This window comes from Equus caballus, chromosome 6 (genome assembly GCF_041296265.1).
Source record: "Equus caballus isolate H_3958 breed thoroughbred chromosome 6, TB-T2T, whole genome shotgun sequence".
NCBI lineage: Eukaryota > Metazoa > Chordata > Mammalia > Perissodactyla > Equidae > Equus > Equus caballus.
Window position 1 is genome coordinate 40,090,599 of NC_091689.1, and position 23,891 is coordinate 40,114,489.

The following is a 23,891-nucleotide window of genomic DNA, read 5'->3' on the forward strand; positions in this document are numbered from 1 at the left end:
TGTGTATTTACGAGGGCAGGAAATGTCTGTCTTGTTTCTCACTAACTCTCTAGCTCTTCAAACAGTGCCACTCCCTTCCCAGAATCTTCCCAAAGCCCAGATCTTTCCTTTCCCTAGTGTTTTACCATTCCCCAGCCAGCAGGTTGTGTTGGGGGAGGGGGAGCAGCCTAATCTAGAATTAAAAATCCTGATCAGGCCTCCTCACATGTGTAACTTGGCTTCACTCTACCCCAGAGACAATGACCCTCATTTTCTTTAGTGACACAAAGCTGTTCCTACCCAATAGAGGGTCTGACAGAGCTCAGCGTCCATTTTCAGCCAGTACCTATGAGTACTGGTATCAGACACCCTCATCCCGTGTAAGACAAATCAGGCTGGAGTTGGGAGTATGGCCTATTGCTCTTGGAATAGTCAAATGTGCTTGAAGTAGAGCAGCATAAATAAAGAGGCACAGCCAAGAGGAACATGTATATTTAAAATTCCTCCCCTTCATTTTCCTCTTCAAACGAATCAGTCCCCACTTCTTCATAATCCTTCTCCAGGGCAGCCAGGTCTTCCCTGGCCTCGGAAAATTCTCCTTCTTCCATTCCCTCTCCAACATACCAATGCACAAAGGCCCGCTTGGCATACATGAGGTCAAACTTGTGGTCAAGGCGGGCCCAGGCCTCCGCAATTGCTGTGGTGTTGCTCAGCATGCAGACAGCCCGCTGGACTTTGGCCAGGTCCCCTCCCGGTACCACAGTAGGTGGCTGGTAGTTGATGCCCACCTGAAGAACAGAGAGAGAAGAGGAGCAACAAAATAAGACGCAAGGCAGCCAAAGGATAACTCAAGATGGGAAGATCTTGGGAATGTGGTTGGTAGCAAGACACAGTTGTAGATGTGAGAACAGGACTGCAGGACTGGATGGGAAAAGAGGGAGTCCGGAGGTTGGGAAAGCTGGCAGCTAGAGAGGTGAGTGTTGAAGAGAAAGTAAAAGTGAGTGGGATTGGTACAGGCAAATTCAAGAGGAGGGGCTGGGGAATCTGGAGACTGGGGCAGAAAAGGATAACAGGGCTGGTAATAAGTAGAAATGTCAGTGGGGAGATTCCAGCAGACCAAGGAGGGTAACGAATGAGATTAAGAGGAAGGTGTACAATATATGTTTATCTCTAAAAGGGAAATAGATCCCTTTTAGAGGCAAATTAATTTCTAGACTTGAAGTTATTGTAAAGTTTATTCTTTCCCAAATGGTCATCTGAAGTTCCTCTTTGCTGTGCTGTCAATAAACTTAGGGAAGTTTCTCTGCCAAGGGTGAAAGACTGTTCAAAAGGTCATGGAGATAGTCCAGAAAAATAAATAAAAAGATCCAAAAGAGTTCGGGGATGGTATTAGTGTTAACCAGGCTCTGTGTCTCTGGGGAGTGGGGCTTCTTGGAAGAAAGTAAGGACTCCGGTCAAAGAAAGTTAGGGAAAACTCTCGCCTGGACGAGCCAACTTCCCAAGTTCTGGTGGCACGACAGGGTCCTCCGAGCTAACCCCAGCGCAGACTGTTAGTGGGGCTGCCATCCTAGAAATCTCCCTTCTCCTCACACACATATCCTAAACCAAAGCCAACCCCAGGAACTGTAGGAAACTGGAAAAAGTCTAAGGTGACAAACTGTGATAATATTTATGGGACACTGAGAACCATGGTGCTGTCTGAAAAATCCCTCTCCTACCCAGCCCACTATGCCTTAATTGTCAGTCTCTTAAATTCACTGCTTTAAAATGCATGTCTCTGAGAGATGGAGGTGGGGGTGGCAGCAGGCTATATATACAGCCAGGTGGGTAACCCATTACCTGAATTCACAATGGTCTGTCATTCCTCTTAGACAAAAGAGGCATCTTGGTAGTGGAGGTAATGCTGAGACAGGGGCAAAGGACCAAAAATGAGAATGGGAAGGACAAGGAATGTAAACTTTGCCCTCATGTATATTGCTAGATCTGGCCCGGACTAGCAAAACTTTGTGCCTAGAGCCAACTCTCCTCTCTCTTGAACAGTTGTATCTCTTGACCTGAGTGAAGTGGGGACAAACACCCTCGGGGAGGATACAAGAAGATGAAGTTCAACAACATCCACCCCCATGGCATGTGCTTTCCTGAAAAGCAGTTAAAGATGCTAGCGCTACGTTATCTTTCTGGACATAACCCCAGAGCTTCAGCTTAAAATAAAGGAGAGAGCATGAAGGGGCATCTCCTTTTTGTTACCTCCCTAACCATCCTCATATCTCATATTTTAACTTTTTTCCTATTCATTTTCCTAATAGCTCGATTGGTTGTTTGTTTCCATTTGAAAAAGAAAAAATAGGCATAGTCTAGGGGGAAAGATTATACATCTAGCTAAGAATAGAGTAGTGAGGAAGAATGCTACACTCCCTTACTCAGTAGATCAGCTGGGTCAAAGCCTCATACGCAAACAGGTCAGCCAAGTCGCTGGCATATGGTGCCTTGTTTTTGTAAGTCCCACCAGGGAAACACAGATATGCTCATCTCTGTATCTCCAGAAACTGGTACAACCATCCCTGGTACTCTGTAAACCTCTGAATTATTAAAGTCATGACTGGGAGGTACTAATTAACACAATCTGGCTGATGAGGCAGTTGAGGTTGGTATACGCGGGACGTTCAATGTCTAGTTATTTTGATGGTGGAATCTAGTTAAAAACCATAGCAACACAGGACAAAGTGGTCAAGCAGTTCACATGCACATAGCCAGCTGCCTCCCCACCCAGTGCAACTCAAAGGGTGGCTTCTAACACTCAACATCCACTAGTCCTAGGAGCCCGGGTCTTCTCTGGCTATTCTATGTCTCCCCTCCAACCCTCAGAGTCTGGCATTTTCCTGATCTACAACAGGCTTCCTCAGCTTCTGCTTATTCCTAGTCAATGGAAAATGTCAGGGCTTCATAATATAAGTGATTCACAATCATATAAAACCATAAAATTTCTTATCCTTACTCTATTTTTTTTTTTTTTTTTTGAGGAAGATGAGCCCTGAGCTAATTGCTGCCAATCCTCCTCTTTTTTGCTGAGGAAGACTGGCCCTGAGCTAACATCCATGCCCATCTTCCTCTACTTTATATGTGGGACACCTACCACAGCATGGCTTGCCAAGTGGTGCCATGTCCGTACCTGGGATCCGAACCAGCAAACCCCGGGCCACCAAAGTGGAACGTGTGCACTTAACTGCTGTGCCACCAGGTCGGCCTTATCCTTACTCTAAATTGATTAAGACCTACAGGGTGAATATTTAACTTTTCAAAATAAATTGGGAGAAGAACATATCTTTTGTTAGAGGAGGAAATTATACCTCTCTGACAACGTTAGTAATTTGGTTAGCTTCATTCTCTGATCTATTGTCAGATCACAGCCACCTCCACCCATTTATCCTGTTCATCCCACCTGCCCACACAGGTTCTTTCTAGCCTTGTTCACTCCTCCTTATAAAAGAAAAACCCTTTTCTGCCTGACCTTTGAGATGCTTGGAGATCTTCAGTAGGAGGAGTAGAAGACTTTCCCTATTGCAATAGTGCCCGTCCGCCTATTGCGACAGTCTTCCTCCCCCTCTTTCAATAATCCTTTCAAATAAAGTCTCTCTACCTAAATTAAATGAATGAATGCAACTGAAGTTATATTTGGCTTAAGCCATTCTTTCCATATCATCCCATAAACCTGAGCTCCCATGGAATTGTATACCAGTCCAAGACCCTGGAGTTTACGCATCTTTCTCCCCCATCCTTGGTAATCTCTCTCAGCTTCCCTAGCTGTCTATCTCCTCCCTAAGTCATCAGCTCTCACCTTGAAACCTGTGGGACACCAGTCTACAAACTGGATGGTCCTCTTGGTCTTGATGGCGGCAATAGCAACATTCACATCCTTGGGCACCACATCCCCGCGGTAGAGCATGCAGCAGGCCATGTACTTGCCATGTCTCGGGTCACACTTCACCATCTGGCTGTTGGGCTCAAAGCAGGAGCTGGTGATCTCAGCCACAGAGAGTTGTTCATGATAGGCTTTCTCAGCAGAAATGATGGGTGCATATGTGACCAGGGGGAAGTGGATGCGGGGGTAGGGCACCAGGTTGGTCTGGAACTCGGTGAGGTCCACATTGAGAGCCCCATCAAAGCGGAGAGAGGCAGTGATGGAGGACACAATCTGGCTGATGAGGCGGTTGAGGTTGGTATACGTGGGACGCTCAATGTCTAGGTTCCTGCGGCAGATGTCATAGATGGCTTCATTATCCACCATGAAAGCACAATCTGAATGTTCCAGTGTGGTGTGGGTGGTCAGGATAGAGTTGTAAGGCTCGACTACTGCAGTAGAGACCTGGGGGGCCGGGTAAATAGCAAACTCTAGTTTGGACTTCTTGCCATAATCCAGAGAGAGGCGTTCCATCAGCAGAGAAGTGAAGCCTGAGCCAGTGCCACCACCAAAACTGTGGAAGATCAGGAAGCCCTGCAGGCCAGAGCAGGCATCTGTCTGGGAGAGTAGGACAAGAGAAGAGAAGTTTCTGAGAATACCCTCAGGTGGACAAAGGCAGGCAATGCCACTCCATCCCTCAACATTTTTATGTGGGTGAAATTAAAATAAGCCTTGAAGGAGTAAGGAAACAGAAAAGGATTTAGATTAATCTTGGGAGGACTAGCTAAGATATTGGGTGACAAATTGCACATGCACATCACTCTAGGTTGATGAAGGTTCCAGCCCAGTGGCTTGGTTGAACCAAGAATGAGAGTTGTAGAACCAAAGTGGTTAATGACTTTGCCTTTTGAGAGCCCCAACTCCTTGCCCAGTTCCCCTGTGCTTGTCATTTGATTTTTTGGGAACTGCTGACCTGCACATAGCCCAACCTTGCAAGGTGGCTCAGGGTACCAATTTCAGAAACAGACACAGAGTCAGAGAACCCGAGTTTTAATATCATCTTTGCCATTTCCCAGTTGTAAAAACTTGAGCAAGTTATTGAACCTCCCCAGACTTCTTTTTCTTCTTGGTTAAAGTGGGGACAATAAAAAATACTCATTTCATAAGGTTATTGTGATAATTAAATGAGATAGCATGATGTGCTGAGCAAGGACTTGACATGGAGTAAGTACTCGCTGTTCGTGCTTATCAGAACTCAGAGAATTCATAGAGTCACAGGATTTTCCCACTGGATGTGATCTATGATCATTAAATCCAGTGGTTCTGAACTTCTGGGGATCACAGATGGCTTTGAGACTGATGAGCCCTCCTCTAAATAGAAAAGGTGAACATATACAAAAATATGGTATCCTTAGCTCCCAAGCAAAGAACCCCTGATCAAGTCCAACCTTTTACACTGCACAGATAAGGAAATGGGGCTCAAATAGATAAAGTGGCCCACTCTACAACTCAGAGCTTCCTAGTCCAGCCAACCTGGGTCAAATCCTAACTGTGCTACTTTCTAGCTGTGTGACCTGGGCTGTTATTGAACCATCCTGGCCTCAATTTCTTCTGCAAGTACAGAGGAGAGACCGCCTTTGTATCATTATTAAGGGGATTAAATGAACCAGTGTATTTAAGTGACATTTGTAATGGCATTTGTAAGTGCTGAAATGTATCAACAATCTCTTCCTCTTCTCTTCCAAGTTAAATGCTTTGTTAACCTATGCTTCCAACAAGCAAAGAGCCAGCCTTCCTTATACCTGGAGTTTCCCCCAGGTACTACCATAGAGTGTCAAGAAGTATTATAGGGCATCAGCCTAGAGTAGTCCATGATGTCCAGGCAGAGGAAGGGGTACCATCCCCGTGAATGCTCCTTTCAGAACATAAGCAGAAATTCTCAAATCTTAGGAGCTTTATCCTGTAGCCAGCGGTCATGTGCCCCTACTCAGCATGTTCAGAGGGGTTTGAGTCCAAGCCTGTCCACTTTAGCTTGACTTACCAATCCCCTGCCCTTGTTAACACTTACCAGCTTCCGTATGCGGTCCAGCACCAGGTCGATGCTCTCCTTGCCCACTGTGTAGTGGCCCCGGGCATAGTTGTTAGCTGCATCCTCCTTTCCTGTGATCAGCTGCTCTGGATGAAAGAGTTGGCGGTAGGTTCCTGCCCGAACCTCATCTACCAAGAGATGGGGACCATCAGGTCTTACTACCTGGTTTCCAGAGGAGATGCCTCTCTCCCCATTAGAATACCACATGACTCCCTCCTGGGTCTCCATTTCCCCTACCTGTAAGACTCCACTGAGGTGAAACCAGACAGCCCTATGATAAAATCTGCCAAACGCTGAGAGAATTCTGGGTAACAAAGGCTCTAACAGAGCCTGAAGCCTGTGACTCAAGCAGGCAATGAGAAGCCAGCTCTTCTGCTGGTTTGGAACTTTAAAAAGTCTTAGGCTTACATAACTCACCAAACACCGAAGTTGAACGCCTCTCCTTTCTACCTTGACCCCTCCAGGCTTCCCTTTTATTTTTTCTGTCTTGCTGCAAGTTTACCCAAAAATGTAACCCAATTTCACTTGCATTAAAATGTTCTAGGGACATGGAGAAAGATTCAGGGTGATCTGCCCAGTTCCTAGGCTCTCCCAGGAATTGTCCCATCCTTAACCTCCACCCCAGGGTGGCAATAATGTATGTCAGGCAGTAGAGATATTTTAGGGTGACTTTGAAGCAAAGCTGTACTGCAGGTTCCAGAAGAGCAGGAGCCCTGGAGAGGCTGTCAAGGGGACTCTGCGCACCTCTCAGGGTCCACACAAAGTGGACATGTGCCCGACTAAGATGCACCAGGCCCCAACTACATCCCCTCTTCTCTTCATGGACCCTCTAACCCCCCACCCCCAGGGAAATCACCCATTTGCACAGTGGCCTGGGAAGGTAATCTGCACTTTTCTTTTCCCTAAGGAATATTTGTCCTGAGCTAACATCTGTTGCCAATCTTCCTCTTTTTTTGCTTGAGGAAGATTAGCCCTAAGCTAACATCCGTGCCACTCTTCCTCTATTTTACATGTGGGATGCCTCCACAGCATGGCTGACGAGTGGCATAGATCCGTGCCTGGGATCCAAACCTGCAAACCCAGCCACTGAAGCAGAGTATGCCGAACCTAACCACTAGGCCATGAAACCAGCCCAGGTAATCTGCACTTCTTCTATTTGTGCAGAGTATCCAAGGGGTAGTTACCTGTAGTCTGTTGACCCTGAAAATTAGAATTCAGACATTTGCCCAAATTCTCTGGGGAACCTGTCCATCCCTTGCTTGGTGAGCCAGCCTTGAAGCTGAGGATATCCTGACGCTGAGCTGAGGACTGCCCCAGAGGAAGTGGGACTGGGAGGAGGGAGTTCACAGGGGACGGGGAAGAGGGGAAGCAGCAAGAATCCTGCCCCAACACAAGTCAGAATTCCTGTTTTCCAAGATCCAAATGAGGTTTATTCTAGAACTACAGCGACCTCTGGATATGAGGAGAATGTGCCTGCTGTTAATCCATTTTGTATGCAAGATAGAGACCTGTGAGAACAGACTGCAATTACTATAGAATCAGAACCCTATACTTTGGGAAATTGACTATTTGCAGGCTTCTTATAATTTCTAAAATTATTTAGATTTTTTACCGTTAGTGTTTAGTAAAGAATCTTGACAGTTTCAGTCTGTCTCAGCAGGTGTAAGGGGTTTAAGTAGTGTGCACTTTGTTCTGCATAGCTTAGAGCTATAGTGGGAGCAGAGATCCCTGATCCCTACTGGAAGGTTCCCCAAGACTGTGGAGAATTCAAGGAGCTAAGAGGGGTGAGATGGAGGAACTCTAGTTGAGTCCTTCCAATTAGAGATTCTGCAGTCATGAGCCAAGGCCTCTGCAGCTTCATTGTCGTTTTCTGGAGAGGACCCTAGCCCACACTCACCTACTACAGTAGGCTCCAGATCTACCATGACAGCCCGGGGCACGTGCTTCCCATTGCCAGTCTCACTGAAAAAGGTGGTGAATGAGTCGTCGTCGTTGATCTTGCTGGTCTGGGCAGCAAAGGTGCCATCCGCCTGGATGCCATGTTCCAGGCAGAAGAGCTCCCAGCAAGCATTGCCAATCTGAACTCCCGCTTGACCCACGTGGACTGATATGCATTCCCGCTGTAGGGAGAGTACAAAGTCAAGGTCAGAGAGTCCTGGGCCCCTGGCCATGCCTTTGGCCTTTGTTCCCACATGTGAGGACCTGTCCCTCCCTGGTCTTCAACTGGCAGCATATGCATCCCTCCAGCCATGCCATCCCAGAACCAGGTGGGGGCTGAGGTTTCCAGTGTCTGGGCACCACTGCATCTGGACCAAGATCCGACTCCAGAGAAGAACCATGGTTTTGTGGCTTGCTCTAAAGGTTGCTTTCCAGGGTTAATCCTTTGTACCAGGAAAAGGAAGATGAGGGCTGCTGGACAGAGGAAACAGGGGCTCATTCCAAACCATGAAACCCTGTGCTGATGAAGGAAGTCAAAGGAGGAATCAGCAATAACAGCAGACAGTACTCCTAAAGTCACTACCAGACACAGTGGCAGCATTCTATTCATGCCCAGATCCTGAATTTCCTAGACAACAGTGACACACACACACAGAGTCTCAAAATACCATAGAGCAGATAAAAACTCACGGAAGGAGGATCAGGGTCTGGAAGTACGTATCATAGGTATCATTAGTGTTCTGGTTACAAATGTAGGAATAAGATGGATTGGCACAGCAGCAAGGGAGGGTTGGGAGCGTATAAATTAGGCTCTTCCTGAACTCTGAGAAGTGGGAAATTTCTTCATAGCCATCGTCACCTGCTCCCTTGCCTATGTCAGGCCAAGTGTTAAATAAAGCTGACATTTAGAGTGTCCTTATCTCTGTGTTACTCTGGTGTCAAGCCACAATTACCTGATTGGTCCTAGTGCTAACAGCTTAAGATGGGGAGGTGTGTGTGTGAGAGTGAGAATATGAATGTGTGAGTGTGTGTATATGAACAGAAACTGACCGTGGGGTTTTGCTGGGAGGATCGCCTCATCCCCCCTGCAGGGAAGCAGTGGCTGGCACAAGGTGCCTCTGTGCCCATGACACCCACCAGAGCCCAGCAGGGAAGCATGTGCCTGGTCTGTGAGTTTCTATTCTTATCCATGACCCAACCTGGCATTTTCCAGCTCTGGGTAACCCAAGCCAGGAGCAGAACCTCCAGAGAGCATGGCTGGGCATAGAAATACATCGAGTCCACGTCAGACCATGGGGCTCCTGGGAACTTGGAGGCTCTCTGAGAATGGGAGGAGGGCAGCCACCCTGAGTAACATCTCAAAGGGTTAGAGGAGTCAGGACCCATTGCTCCCTAATTCGGTTTTACAACTGAGCACCTACTCTATCCCTGTCTCTGTGCCCTCGCCTTTGGGGAGGATGGAGGTGTTTACAGCAGCCAGTGTATAACTGAGCCCTAGCTGAGAATACAACCAGCTGTATTTCCATGACCCTGGTGGCCAGAGAAAGGCTTCACTCACAAAGTTGCCCACACTGCAGGGTTTGAATCTTGCCTCTCAATTTACTTGCCGTGCTATGTGACCTTGGCTGAGTTACTTAACCTCTCCTCATCTGAAAATAATGTTAGCCACAATTATTGTTGTTGTTGTCTTTACCATTATCTTTTTCATTATGATACTCCCTTGTAGCTTTATTCTTCACCTGGGAGAGACACATGTGGAAAGTTAGAGACCTCAGGTCCCTATTCCACTCACCTTTATTGTGAGACCTAGTTTCTGCCTTCACCTTAGGACTCAATTCAGGCCCAAGAAAAGCAGTGTCCTACACCCAGGAACCACCCCCAACCAGCGTATTACCCACCAGACCACAGCTTCACAGCCAGCATGCAGCTGTGGCTTCCTAAGGAGGTATCCAAAGCTGAGGGGACATTGGAGAGGCCTAAAAGGAGCCTGATCCCACACATTGTCCTTCCTGGTGATGACATCCTCTATGGCCCTGACCCTCAGCCTCAGAGCCTTGCCCGCTCCCACCACCATCCCTCAACCATCCTCCAGGCCTATCTGTGGTGCTGCTTAGTCCCCAGTCACCCCTCCTCCAGAACCACTCTGGGCCCTTTCTGTCCGAATGCAGGGATATTTCAGGAAGACCAAAGGTCACAGAAGGGAGAGGTAAGGATCTTGGGGACCTGAAAACCACCAACATGGTGATAGCAATGTTTTTAGTCCCTTTTGATGCCCCCTTGAATCTCACACTAATAAATATGCCAGTCTTCACAGAAAAATCCATTTCTCTCCCCCCCCCCACCCTCTATCACACACACCCCTTAGGAAGAGCTATTTTCCTTGTTAAACTAATTCATAAGAGTAATTGGAAGTATAAAATATACTCAGAAGTAACTGATAGGTTCATACGTGCTTCCAAAAGCCAAAACTGGCTACACCGATTAAGAGAAGTGGAAGGGGGCTGGCCCCGTGGCCAAGTGCTTAGGTTCCCACACTCCACTTCAGCGGCCCAGGGTTTCACCAGTTCGTATCCTGGGCGTAGACAAGGCACCACTCATCAAGCCATGCTGAGGCGGCGTCCCACATGCCACAACCAGAAGGACCTACAACTAGAATATACAACTATGTACTGGGGGGCTTTGGGGAGAAGAAGGAAAAAAAGAAGATTGGCAGCAGATGTTAGCTCAGGTACCAACCTTTAAGAAAAAAAAGAGAGAAGAGGAAGGTCTCTCAAAACCATTCCCCACTAACAGGATCCAGGGCTCCTTGGAGAAATGGAGGTTTCTAGGTCTGGGGCAAAGAATGTACAAGATGAGCCTGGAACATCTTACAGTTCCTGAAAGCCCGAAAGATAACACGGACCGGGTTGATGTCAAAAGATCTCAGAAACCAACTTGAAGAGGCTCCCACTGGCAAAGGTGAAACAATCTGAGCATCAAAAAGAAAAATAATGTTACTTGACCAAAACAGGATGTATACAAAAATCCACAAGTTCTTAGTGTTGTTAAAAAAGAAAACCCCCAGAAAAAAAACTTATTTGTCCCCATCCAAACAGTCCTGTTGATGAGAGAAGGCTCTTTTTTTTAACAGAAAAGTGTTGGCTAATCAATGTAGAAGGAATGATATCTTAAGAAATACTGCCATTTTACAGTGTCTAATTAGATAATTGATTTGGACAAGGATGCCAACACCACTAAGTGCAAGGTTAATGGGGAACTGGATATTCACATAACACTAAAGGATCATTGTTACTTACAAGTCACAGGAGAGAAAGTAACTACAGTGGTCACCAGCCTAACACTGGGTTCAATCTTAAAACCACTAATAATGAGAAAAGCAGACACGAAGGACCACCCAATGTGATGCAGTATGACACACACACCACTACCCATGAGGAATTCTTGTCAAAACTACTCAGCCTTAATCTATTCAACCCATTAGATTTGGCTTCCACTTTATAGAAAATACAGGGATTAGAGGGATAAGTAAGTGACATCATGAGAAAACAATAAAATAAATCCAGAAGGTGGGACATTCTACAGGGCAATTGAGCCAATCTTTTTAACTCACGAAAAGGAAAGGTGAGGGGAGCACTGTTTCACATCAAAAGAAACTTAAGAAATAACATCCACAGGCAGTATGTGGACTTTGAATTCTGGTATGAACAAATCAAAATATTTGGGGAACGAATAGAGAAAGTGATTAATTTTGTTAAGTATGATAATGAAAGTGTAGTTCAGTATGAAAATGTCCTTACTTTTTAGAGTTCCTTCTGAAGCATTTGGGGTAAAATGCCATGATGTCTGTATTTTACTTTAAAATACTTCAACAAACAGCAGTTAAGTAAATATGGCAGAAAAATAATAATTATCAAATCTATGTGACAGATATGTGGGTGGCATTATACTACTATACGTTTCTGAAGGTTTGAAAATTTTCATACTAAAAAGAAAAAAATTAAAGACAGGAGCTAGAGGAAGAGCAGAGGTAAGGACATCACTCACCATAGTTACCTTATCCTGAAGGGCCCAGGCACTTCCTGTCCCATTTCACTCTGTCATTTATTCAACCAACATTTACTAAGAGCCTATTTTAGCAGGGCAAACAAGACTTTTAAAGTTACTTGAAGAAGTCACAAGTGAAATTAAAGGTTACATGAGCCCTCATGGGCGCTCGGATCAATGCATACCCTCAGCATTCCAATGCGACACACCTTTTGCACCTGCTCCCAGGCAGGGAACAAGGAGCAGTGCAAAGCTCCTCGCTCAGACACTGAGCTAGCCTTCTCCAGCCACTCTGCCTGATCACCGTCGCCATCCGCCTGCCTGGACGTTCTACACAGATAGACACAGAGCAGACCTAGTGCTGAGAGCTTCGGGAGGCCAGCCCTCATGCCCAAGAAAGGTCATCCATCTGTCATAACCAGGGTTGTCATGTTAGCTCAGAGTGTTTAGGATACTAGAACTGGACTAGCCTCATGGATCACCGAATATTATTCCCACCACATTATTTTAGAGATGAAAAGGCTGAAGCTCAGGAAGGTAAAGCGACAGATTCACAGCTCTGTAGCAAAAAAGCCTGGACTGGGACCCAGGCCTTCTGACCTCAGCCTGAGTTCTATCCTTTACACCACACAGCCTCCTGCCTCACTTGCACTCTGAACTTCCAGGGCCCCGGGGTGCCGACTCCATGGAGGCAGTCTGATGGTGTAGCACAAGGCCAAACTCATATAGAAAAGCTCCAGTGCAGAGAGAAACAGAGTGGCTCCCGGTGGCAGCCTCTTGGAAAATGAGTCATCCTTCTCTGATAGAACCAGGAATCTGTTTCCCAGGGCTGGTGTACGCAGGGCCGTGCAGAGAGTAAGCTGACCCAGCAGAGGATATTTAAGTCATACATTCGCTCCAAACTCATATTTCAGATTCCCCCTCCCACAATCAGAACTTACACTTTCTCATAGTGTTTCTGTCTCTCAGTTCTAATTTTGAATCTGAGCTTATAGAGCTCAGATCAGTTCTATGCTCCTGGGACCGTGTAAGGGGAAGGGGGTCTCCTGGGTGCTGCTGGAGCCCCTCTGCCAAGCAGTCCAGGGGGTGAAGATGAGGGAGATGGAGAGATCTAACAGAGGAGTTCCTCTTCTCAAGAAAAGTATGACACTCACTCACACAGACCTAGTGCTGGGCCAGCCACAAAGGGTACCTCCTCTGTTCATTCCTACAGTAAATACTGACTGTGTTACTACATGCAAGAAGGCACTGAAAGGTACTGGGCTAACTCCTCTTCAATCTTCAGGTCTCTCATTAAATGTCACTTTGTACAGGAAGTCTGGATCCAGCACAACCAGCATAGACCCTACTGTGTGCTCCCACATTATGGTCACATTCTATTTTCTGACTTTCCTAGGAGAGACAGTAAGTCCTGTTCTGGGCAAGGAAGCCTTGTTTCTTCACTGAACCCCAGCATCGGGCACGGAGCTGGAATGCAGCAGGTTCCCAGTCAACACGGGGGAACGGGAAGGAAAACCCTGCCCTGAGAGGCTACGATCTACTTAACAAGGAGAGTGGCCAGTGCCTAAGAGGCAACAGGAGTTCAAAGGAGAAGAAACAACTCCTGGCTTGGTTTCCTGAAGGAGGAACATTTGCGGAGACCTTGAGAAACGCAGACATGCCAACACAGTCTTTTCAGTTGGGTTTAGAAGCAGTGTGAAGAAGAGGCAGGAAAATTCAGGGCAGGTCCCACAAACTGCTCAGTGTGTCTGAAGCGTGGGCTCATGAAGGGCAGAGCAGATGAGACAACCATGCCACCCACAACCATCATGCGTGGGGAAGGGATCCTGGGTTTTGCAGAACATCAAAAAAAGAAATTCTAGAACTTTACAGCCCTTTTATAATTCCACTGCAAGAAACCTTTCCTTATGTCAATCTTACATTATTTCTATTTTAATATTAGTCTTTCCCTGTTGCTTTGCTCTCAGAGGACTAAGATCCCCTAATCACGATCCTCTGTAAAAGGAGGCTTTGCAGCTTTAAAAAATCATTCTGAAGTATCGTAAAACTGTATATTATATAAGAAAGGAAGTTTCTTCACAGACCAACAGTGTATGCTATGTGAAAACCTGAGACCAGTCCCCTGATCACCTTTGTGGTCAGATGCTACACAGTTGCTTTCTCATTACACCAAATTATTTCTAGTTTTCAGGCTGGGATAATAAATCACGTAAATTTTAGGATCTAGGGCAGAGATGGTAACTATAAAGTAGATCCACAGCGTTACAGAGGGATAATTAAAGTGAGAACAAATGTGATTCATGAAAGACTGAATTATCTCTGCTCAAAACCCTTCAATTAGCGCATATTTGGAACCACTCCCAACAAAGAATAGATAGCAAGCCAGAGACAGCAACAACAAAGAGTCCACCTAAATTCACAGGAGTGAGTGCAGGGGGCTCAGGAGGGGCTCCGATTATCAGCACTACAGTTAGGGCAGCAAGCGAGGGGCCGTGACGCCCACTTTAGGAATGGGGGGGTTTGGTGGGGAGACTCCCAGCATAAGAGACCCTTTGATGTCAAAAGGCCTTGAGCCTTAGCTGACATTAGGGGCAAGGGCAAGAGATAGTTAAGGAGTTTGAATCTGATGCCCAGTGCCCACTCCACTTTCCCATTCTCTTCCACAGCTCATTATCTGGGAGAACTTCTAACAGGAAGACACCAACAGGGGAAATAACCACAAGGGCCACAGACAGTAAAGGAATAGTTGGTCTACTTCTGCTCCTCCAAGAGCGCCACCTTCTCCCGCCCACCCCCATCACTGGCCCTGTATTCACCAGCTATTTTCTCCGCAAAAATTATTTTTAAGGTCACTCAGGAGTCCCCTCAGAAAGGACACTCAGCAACAGCACTGACCCTCTAGCTCTGCCGGGGGCTGACCTGAGCCTGGAAGCTTCCTATGAAAACTTACCAGTTCCTTCTCATTTGCCCAGTACCTTTGCCCCAGCCACGGCTGGGGGGCGGTGGGTCTGCTCATCAGGGCTCCTCTGCTGCTCAGAGGCATGTACTCAATGACTTCTTGGGGAACTCACACTTAGTGATGGGAAGGGAGGATGCAGCAGTGACCTGCAGCCCCTTGGGTGCCCCAAGCAGAGCTCTGAGGTCAGAAATTAAGTATGAACCCTGCAGAGCTCAGCCACGCCTTCCTACAAACAGCAGTTTGCAGAGGACCACAGACATAGAAACAGTGTCCATCTCGCCCCCAGAACACTCTCCCCTAGTCTCTAGCTGCCCATTTTTGCGGAGAGGCAGGCTCTTTGTTGCCATTTGATGCCTATTCCCATCTGAACTCATCTGGTGCTCCCCAGTCCAGAAGAAACGCAGTTAAGGAGGCTATGTGAGAGGCTCTCACCTCCTCCTAAACCACAGAAACGTTCTCTAGCCCTGCTGTCACTGATATGAGCTTGGCTTGAGCACCTGGCCGGGATTCTCCAGACCACTTCCCAAAAAAGGTGTCACAGTCTCAGTTCCCAGGAGGACTGCTTACTGGAGGGACACTGGGAGCAGATGGGAATGCTCAGTTATAGGATTAGGTGTAAATTTCTTATCTAGAACCTACAGAAATGCTGAATCAAATTCTCGTTAACACAGCAGCAGCCTCTCCCCAACCCCCACAAGGAAAGGAGAGCGTGGGGGTGGCTGCTTAACACTTGACCTGTGGGAGGAAGGAAAGTCTTTTCTGTGAGGGTGGGATTCCTTGGGTCTAGGTTTATAGATGTGCCATTCTAGCCTTTCAGCAATGTGTCAAGGGATTTTCAAAAAGAGGTGCTCTGAGTGGGGGATGTTCAATAAAAAAATGTTTCCCATCAGGACACACTGCCTGTGAAAGTCAATGTCCTAAATAGAACCTGCCATACAAAATTCAGTGTTTCAAAATAAATAAGATACCTTTTTCCAAAATATTCAAGTATAGGTTTTCAATTAAACATCCAAATTCTTTAGCACATTTAAAATAAGGTTTTACTGTTTAAACTTTGATTTACCAGGTATTTTCAGAAACCTGCCTACTGAAGACACACCAAATTTCGCTTAGAGGGCAAACTGTGAGCCTTGGCTCCCCTGTAAGCTTCCTTCAGGCTCCACTCTGAGAGTCACCATGGCATTCGAGTGAAAATTAAAACATGCAAGAGAAAGTACTTTGAAAATTATAAAGCACTAGCTATATGCTAGACATTATAAATATTAAATACCAGGTCTTGAGTCTGCTGCTTAGGATTTGCTTCAAAATAACGGGGAGAGAGGGAAAGGAGAATAAATGAAGCAAGACTCACCTAATTAGATAATTGTTGAAATCAGATGATGCATATATCATTATACCATTCTGTCTCCTTTCGTATATGTTTGAAATTCTTCATAATAAAAAGTTTAAAACCGTAAAACTAGGTAGAGCTTTGGAAATTTGAACTATAACCTCTCTTCACTTTGTAGATGAGAAAAAGCAGTCCAGAGAGGTTAAGTGACCTTCTCCAAGTCACCGGCTAGCTGCAGAGCCAGGAGCCAAAATTCTTAACTCCCAGCTCTGGGCGTGTTCTCCCCCACACCAGCGACCTCAGGCAGGAGTGGATTCCTCTGGCCATTCTCCCCACTATTCCTCAGGTTCTTCAAGCTCCCAGGTATGTCTAGAAGCATGCTCAGGAGAGGGAGAGTGCTGGACAGACCTGGAGCTAGAACCAGCAGAGCTGGGGCTAGAGCCAGAAAGCCCTGGGCACTTTCCAAAATGAGCAGAGGCCGGGGAGGAGGGAGGGTTCTCGCCTGGCCTGCTGGGTCACTGACACCTGCAGCAGGAGTGCCCAGAGAACTGACCTTGGCCTGCCAGACATGCTTCTCCCACTCCCCTTCCCCCACCCACCTTTTCATCCCACCTCCCTGCTGCCAAAATGCCAGGCAAGGTCTCTGGGTTTCCAGGAGTACAGAGAAGTGGACTGGAGGCGAATTTTACAGACCCCCAGATGTGGAGGGTAAAGGGGGCTCTAGAGGGTGGAACAGGGGAGTTTGGAGAGGCCCTTTCCAGCAAGTAAGATCCGCATCTGCGAAAGGAGACAGAGGCCTGAGAGGGGAAAGGAGCCGCTGCAGAGCCCCTGAGGCAGGCAGGAAACAAAATGAGAAGTCTGAGGCCTCCTGCCTTTCAGGAGGGAGAGTTCTGTGTGCCAAAGTCCTTCTGACTTCGACCGCTGGACACTGGGGAGTTGGCGTGAGTGTCAGGTGCCTGGGAAGCTGGGCGCCCTCAAGCTGTAAGAGCCCCAAACTCAAGCAGATGGCCTGGACAAGCAAGGAGGACGACCCCAGGCCTGGGGGATTGAGATGCCCTGAGTCCCCTCTCCCATTTGGCTGGGCTTGGGGACCTGACTGCGCCCACATACCCAGCTGCCCATGCCCAGCCCAACCATCTGGAATCCCTGGAGTGCCCCCTTTTCTCCCCACCTGGTCCTTGAGCCGCCTGCCTGTCCAGGGATCCCTCAGAATCTCACCCCTTCTTCACCTGGTTCCCCATGTCCTCCCTTCTCTCACCCGCTTGCGCAAATCGCCCTTAGGTCCCTTTGAGAGGCAACTCACCCCAGGTCTCTACTTTCCCTCTACAGAAAAGGGTAATGGCACCAGGTGTCCTCTGCCCGAGGGTACGGACCCCCTCAACCCTGAATGGACACCGCCCCCGGGGAGACTTCGATCCGTTAGCCCGCGAAGACGCGGCTCTCCACTCGGCTCGGCGCCTGCCCCGCGCCCCGGGTCCCCGGGCCCCTGCACCCGGCCTCTGCCCCAGCCCCAGAAAGCTCACCATCGCGGCCGCTCTCCTCGCCGGCTCGCCTCCTCGCTGGGCCTGCCCACCCCAACTGCTCCAGATACGGCCGCCTCCGCTGTTGTGACACACTGGGCGGGAGGGGGACGGGGAGAGACATGCTGGGCCAGCAGCTGCCCTGCAGCATCACAGTGCCCGGGGAGGGGAGGGACCCGGCGGGTCACAATTGCTCCTCCCGCCCCCACCGGCGGCTCAAATCTCCGGCACCCGCCGGCCCTGCCCGGCCTGCTCCGTCCAGCCTCTCCATCGCAATTCGCAGCGGGCTCCTCGCCGCCGCACCCTGGGGCAGTCTTTTTACCACAGCGTCTCCTGCCCTCTGTGAGATCGGCCATTGTAATTCCAGCTGCTTAGGAAAGAAATGTGTTAATGTTGTTAGACAAAATGTTCATTGCTCCCCAGACTTTCATTCTCTCCCTGCTGTCAAACACTAGCGCCGCCGGGAAGGACTGGCCCAGGCAGGAAAGGCACCTGGTGAATATTCGTTGACTGCAGTCACCCTCAGCCCAGGAGAGTGCGGAGATAGCGCCGGGCTCGCTGGAGGAGGAACAGGTTCCAGGCTCAGCTCGCGTGAGCAAGTTGTTGAGCCGCTGCTCTGGAAGCCTGTTTCTACCTCCATCAAGGCCTACCCGGTCCTTGGAGAATCAAATGAGCTAAGGTACATAAAGCTCCCGGCACACAGCAGGTGCTCCATACTTCCCCTGTTCCCGTTTCAGCTACTCTGTCGGTGTGCACCACCTCTCCACCGTTATTTTCAAATCTCTTTCCTGATCCACTTATCACACTCCCCTCTTCCTACGTTTAAGCCCAAAACGTACAGGATGATATCAGAGTTCTCGCTGCCTCTTTGGCCAGTAATAGGACCTCCTCTTGGTGGCCACAAACGATGCTGAAGAGCAAGGGATTTCCCCTACTCTCCCTCTAGTTGGAGAGGAGTAGGGGGAACTGGGTCCGACTTCACACTTTAGATTTTGGCCACTTTATTAAATCTTCCTCCACATTCCTGTCCCCTCCCCCCAGTTTAGTGGTGGGCTGGATGATTATGGTCTTTTGGACTCACTGCAAAATTCCCCACCAGGGCCAACCCATGTTGAAAGCGGTAACCCTGCTTCCACCTTCTCTCACACTTCGTCAGGCACCTGACCACCAACCAAGTCACTCCAGGGAAATTCATGGCTTTTCTGCAAGACACTGCCACACAGAGCTGCTCCGACCAGACGTGGTGACTCCAAGTTTTCAGGCCACAGACACAGATCTACCTTCTCTTCTGTTCCTAAGAGATGCCTATCTCTGGCCAGTAGAGAATGAGAACACTTTTTTCTTTATTTATGTAGCAATTTGTTCTGCTGACTACCCATTTGTATATTTTTTTATTTATACTATGAGTTTCCAGAAGACAGGGCACATCTTAATCATCTTTGCATCTGAGAGAGTACCAAACACAAACACAGCGCTTTACCCATTGATACCCAGAGTACTTAGTAAATTATGAGTTGAATTTTTGTCTTTCTTATAATGTAAGATCCCGAAAATTGAGAATCATGATTAAGCTAACTGCCAAGCAAATGGTAAATGCTCAATAAGGGATGATGACTATTATTAACTACATATTTCTCTCTCTTCCAGACTCCCATAGCACATTCTATTACTTCTTCCATTACATTTATCACTTTCTGTTTTGGGGTGGATTCTAGATATGTGGGAGTGTGCGAGTGTTCCTCCAAAACTGGAACACCTTGAAGGCTAGTGTTGTGTTATTCATCTTAGTGACCTCTCTATCAAAAGTAGCTAGTTGAGTGCATCAAAGACACTCAATAAACATTGCTTAATAAACTGATTTTTCAAGTTCTCTTTATGAACCAGCAAATACATTATGAACAGGTTCTTAATGTCTCGGGATAAAAATGATGACAATGCTGGTGATTATGATTGTATTCGATTGCCTATCCTTATGATAATGCCCTTTGAACTTCATCATCTTTCCCTTTATGGGGTTTAGGGCTGTAGGGAGCCATGGCTACAACATAGATGTGGGATATAGTATCTTTGGGTTCCAAAAAAATTCATATGGTGAAGCCCTAAACCTCTGTGTGACTGTATTTGAAGACAGGCCTTTAGGAGGTAATTAAGGTTAAATGAGGTCATAAGAGTGGGGCCCTGCTCCAGTAGGACTGATGTCCTTATGAGAGCCCAGGAGTGCACATGCACAGAGGACGGCCACATGAGGACACAGAGAGAAGGTGGTTGTCTACAAGCCACGGATAGAGGCCTCACCGGACACAGACCCCGCTGGGCCTATCTTGGACTCCCAGCCAGCAGAGCTGTAAGAAAATTACCTTCTGTGGTTTAAACTCCCCAGTGTGCAGTATTTTGTTATGGAGCAGACTAAGACAGTGGCCTTAAGAGTCTTTGGAATAAAAAAATGTTTACTTCTTTTCAGTTTTTAAGTCCTCCGTCTTACAATTATTTGACTTGTGGCAACCCAGATCTCATTGATACTTCTTCTCTCCCTGAGAAGTTTGGAAAGAAGGAAGGACGCGTTTTTGTAGTCCCTGTGATGGTAAATTTTATGTGTCAACTTTCTTGGGCCACAGGATGCCCAGACATTTGGTCAATCATTATTCTGGATGTGTCTGTGAGGGTGTTTCTGAATGAGAGTAACATTTGAATCGACAGATTTGAGTCGAGTAGATTGGCCCCCTAAGGTGGGTGGGCCTCATCCAATCAACGGAAGACTTGAATAGAGCAAAAAGGCCAGTCAGAGGGAAGGCTGCCTCCCTGCCTGCTTCAGCTGGGACGTCGGTCTTCTCCTGACCTCAGACTGGAACCTACACCCTCAGGTCTCCTGGGTCTCCAACTTGCTGACTGCAGATCTCGGACTTCTCAGCCTCCATCATCACATGAGCCAGTTCCTTCTCTCTCCCTCTCCCTATAGAGATACAGATATAGATATAGATATAGATATAGATATAGATATCGATATAAACAGGATATATCTCCTCTTGGTTCTATTTCTCTGGAGAACCCTGACAAATACAGTTCCCTTTTTGCAGGTGGTAAAACTGAAGTCAAATCCAGGCTATTTATGAGAAAGCAATCACACACGGTGTGATTTAGGCCTTGTAAAGAAATAACTCCACCTCCTCTACATTCCAGGTACTATGTGTGAGTGTATTTCTTCTTGCATGAGTTTTTGTGCTATGGGGTCATATTCTCCAATACACTAATTATAAAAAGTTGAACCACACCCATTTGCATAGGGGGTAATTTCTATCAATCACCCAGGAGAAGAGTTGGTCTTCATGATATTTATATACCTGTTATTTATACAATATGCCAACACTGAACACTTTCTAGGTGCCAAACACTGTGCTAAGGGCTTACCTCTTTTACTCCTCACAACAAACCTCTGAAATTAAAATTTCTATTATCTCCATTTTACAGATGAAGCATTTGAGATTTAGAAATGTTAACTCTTGTTCCTGATTACACAACTGGTAAGAGATGGACCTGGGGTTTGCACTCAGGGAGTCTGACCCCAGAAGCTGAGCTCAGATGTTTCATCATTACCTGTAAACTGGAACTGGAAAGGCAAACCTGAGACACAGAGGGCTTGTCTTCATTCTCTTAGCTTAGACTTTGAGACTCCACATTCCTAGGCTGCTGCTCCAGTGGATAGGCGTTAAAGATGGAGTTTACGATGTGGAGGGAGACCGTGAGCCCAGAGGAAAAGACGCATGAAACATGTTAATTTCCAAGCACCCACACTGCTGAGGGGAGCCTGTGAGTTTGAGAGAGCAGACTACATTTGATAATCGGATTATCTAGATGTAGGTATTTGCTGTATTTATTTTACTTTGGTTACCCCTAGTTTTAAGTACACTCATATTTAAATATTAATATTCCAAGCTTGTTTCTCATATGCTACAGGGGACTAAGAGAAAGAAAAGGTGGGCATCTTTGGCCACAGTAATCACAGATAAAGTGGTTCCCCTTTTAAGGCTGCGTGCTTGCAGCAGCCATGATCAAGAGACCACCAAAGAAAAGGTGATCTTGGGACAAATTTGGAGCCACATAATCCAGCCGGCCCTTCTTCCAGGCAGGTCTCCTTCCAAAATCAACCTTGGAGAGACTGGGTTGTTTTGTCTTACATTGGGGAAGGCAATATTTTCCTACTGGCCCCGATTCTTCCCTCCACTCACTCCTCCCAACGGGTTGATGTCAGAAATGGCACCTTTCAGAGCATTGTCTTCATAGCTTCAGCTTTTGATCCTTGTTAAACTCACCTCCCCTTTAGGCTAACATTAGTCAGTAACATAGAACTCAGCAGAAAGATGAGGCAATGAGAACGTGAGGCAGTGAGTGATTAGGTTGGGGGTCAAGGACAGAGTAGCAAAGTGCAGAGAAGGCTGAGGTTGGGGAACTAAGAAAAAACTCTTCTTCATAAATTGGTCAAGCTGATCAGAGGCCAGCACTGAAGCCCTTAACCTCACTGCCTCTAAGGCTCTGTTACAGATGGAATAACCACCTGCTTCAGCTGCCAGATCGTCTGGGATAAAGTGGCTCCAGAGGAAAGAAAGCAGGTGGGTCATTATCTTCTTCTCCCTGAGGCCTTGGTATTCTATATAGGGTTAATTCTTCACTTGGATATTTCCCTCCTGTCAGACACTGAAACAATTGGTTGAATTGTCTTTTTTTTCTCAGTTATTTCACATATTGCTATGGCAATTGCAAAGTGATCCAGTCTTTCTGGACGACCCCCTGGCAGTACGTTAAACGAGCTAGAAAACTCTTCTCACCATTTATGTTGCAAATACACTTTGGAAAACTATCCCAAGAAAACAACACACAAGGAAAATAACAGTGCTGTTTTACAGCATTTTCATATGCAATCTGTTAGAGCTGTTATTCATATTAGCAAAAAGCTGGAAAAAAATGAAATGGCTGACAAATACTGCACAGGGAGTCAGCGGTTGAATTGTGGCCCCCAGAAGATATGTCCACTTGGAACCTCAGACCGTCACCTTATTTGGAATAAGGGTCTTTGCAGATGTAATTAAGGATCTCAAGATGAGGTCATCCTGGATTAGGGTAGGTCCTAAATTCGATGACAAGTGCCCTCATAAGAGACAGACAAGGAGAAGACGTAAAAACACAGAAGAAGGCCAAGTGAAGATGGAGACAGAGATTGGAGTTATGCTGCCACAAGCCAAGGACCCTCAGAGCCACCAGAGGCTGGAAGACCACAGGAAGGATTCTCCCCAGAGCCTTCAGAGAGACACCTGGATTTTGGACTCCTGGGCTCCAGAACTGTGAGAGAAGAAATTTCTGTTGTTTTAAGCCCCATAGTTTGTGGCAATTTCTTACAGCTGCCATAGGAAACACAGACATATAGTGAGGAAGCAGATGATGGTGGAAACTGAATAGATGATGATATTAAATGAAGAAAACTGCAGAACTCAAAGTAACAGAGATGTATTTATAATAAAAAATCAATGTATATCGAACAGAAAATATAGATAATTTTATTTTCATGGGTTTTTTTTTAACAGGGTTGTTGGAATGAACAGAAAGCATTTCATGTCCTATAGAGATGAAACCATAAAACTCCTAGTAGAAAATACAGGCAGTACACTTTTTGACATTGGTCTTAGCAGCATCTTTTCGAATACCATGTCTACTCAAAATTAACAAATAAGACTTTGTCAGACTAAAAAGCTTCTGCAAGGCAAAGGAAACCAGGAACAAAAAAAAAAGACAAGCCACCAGCTGGGAGAAAATATTTGCGAATCATATATCTGACAAGGGGTTAATTTCCAAAATACATAAAGAACTCACACAACTCAACAACAAAAAAACTAGCCACCCAATCAAAAGAAGTGGGCAGAGGAACTGAACATTTTTCCAAAGAAGATATACAGATGGCCAATAGGCACATGAAAAGATGTTCAACATCACTAATCATCAGAGAAAATGCAAATCAAAACTACACTAAGATATCACCTTACCCCCATTAGAATGGCTATAATCACCAAGACTAAAAATAACAAATGTTGGAGAGGATGTGGAGAAAAGAAAACCCTCATACACTGCTGGTGGGAATGCAAACTGGT

General features: G+C 46.6%; 1 protein-coding gene across 4 annotated transcripts in view; it reads right to left on the reverse strand.

Moving 5' to 3' along the window:
* Positions 1-455: 455 nt before the first annotated feature.
* TUBA8 (tubulin alpha 8) overlaps positions 456-23,891 on the reverse strand; it is a 35,133-nt gene continuing 11,697 nt past the window's right edge. For 2 of the 4 annotated variants that reach the window (XM_070269725.1, XM_023642819.2), the window contains exons 2-5: positions 7,864-8,086; positions 5,946-6,094; positions 3,815-4,495; positions 456-767 (exon numbers count right to left, since the gene is read on the reverse strand). In XM_070269725.1, the coding sequence (XP_070125826.1) occupies positions 474-767; positions 3,815-4,495; positions 5,946-6,094; positions 7,864-7,891 (1,152 nt within the window). In that variant the 5' untranslated portion in view covers positions 7,892-8,086 and the 3' untranslated portion in view covers positions 456-473. Of the gene's footprint in view, positions 768-3,814; positions 4,496-5,945; positions 6,095-7,863; positions 8,087-14,898; positions 15,793-16,258; positions 16,776-23,891 lie in introns of those variants that run through there. The other 2 variants (XM_070269726.1, XM_070269724.1) reach the window with 2 other exon arrangements.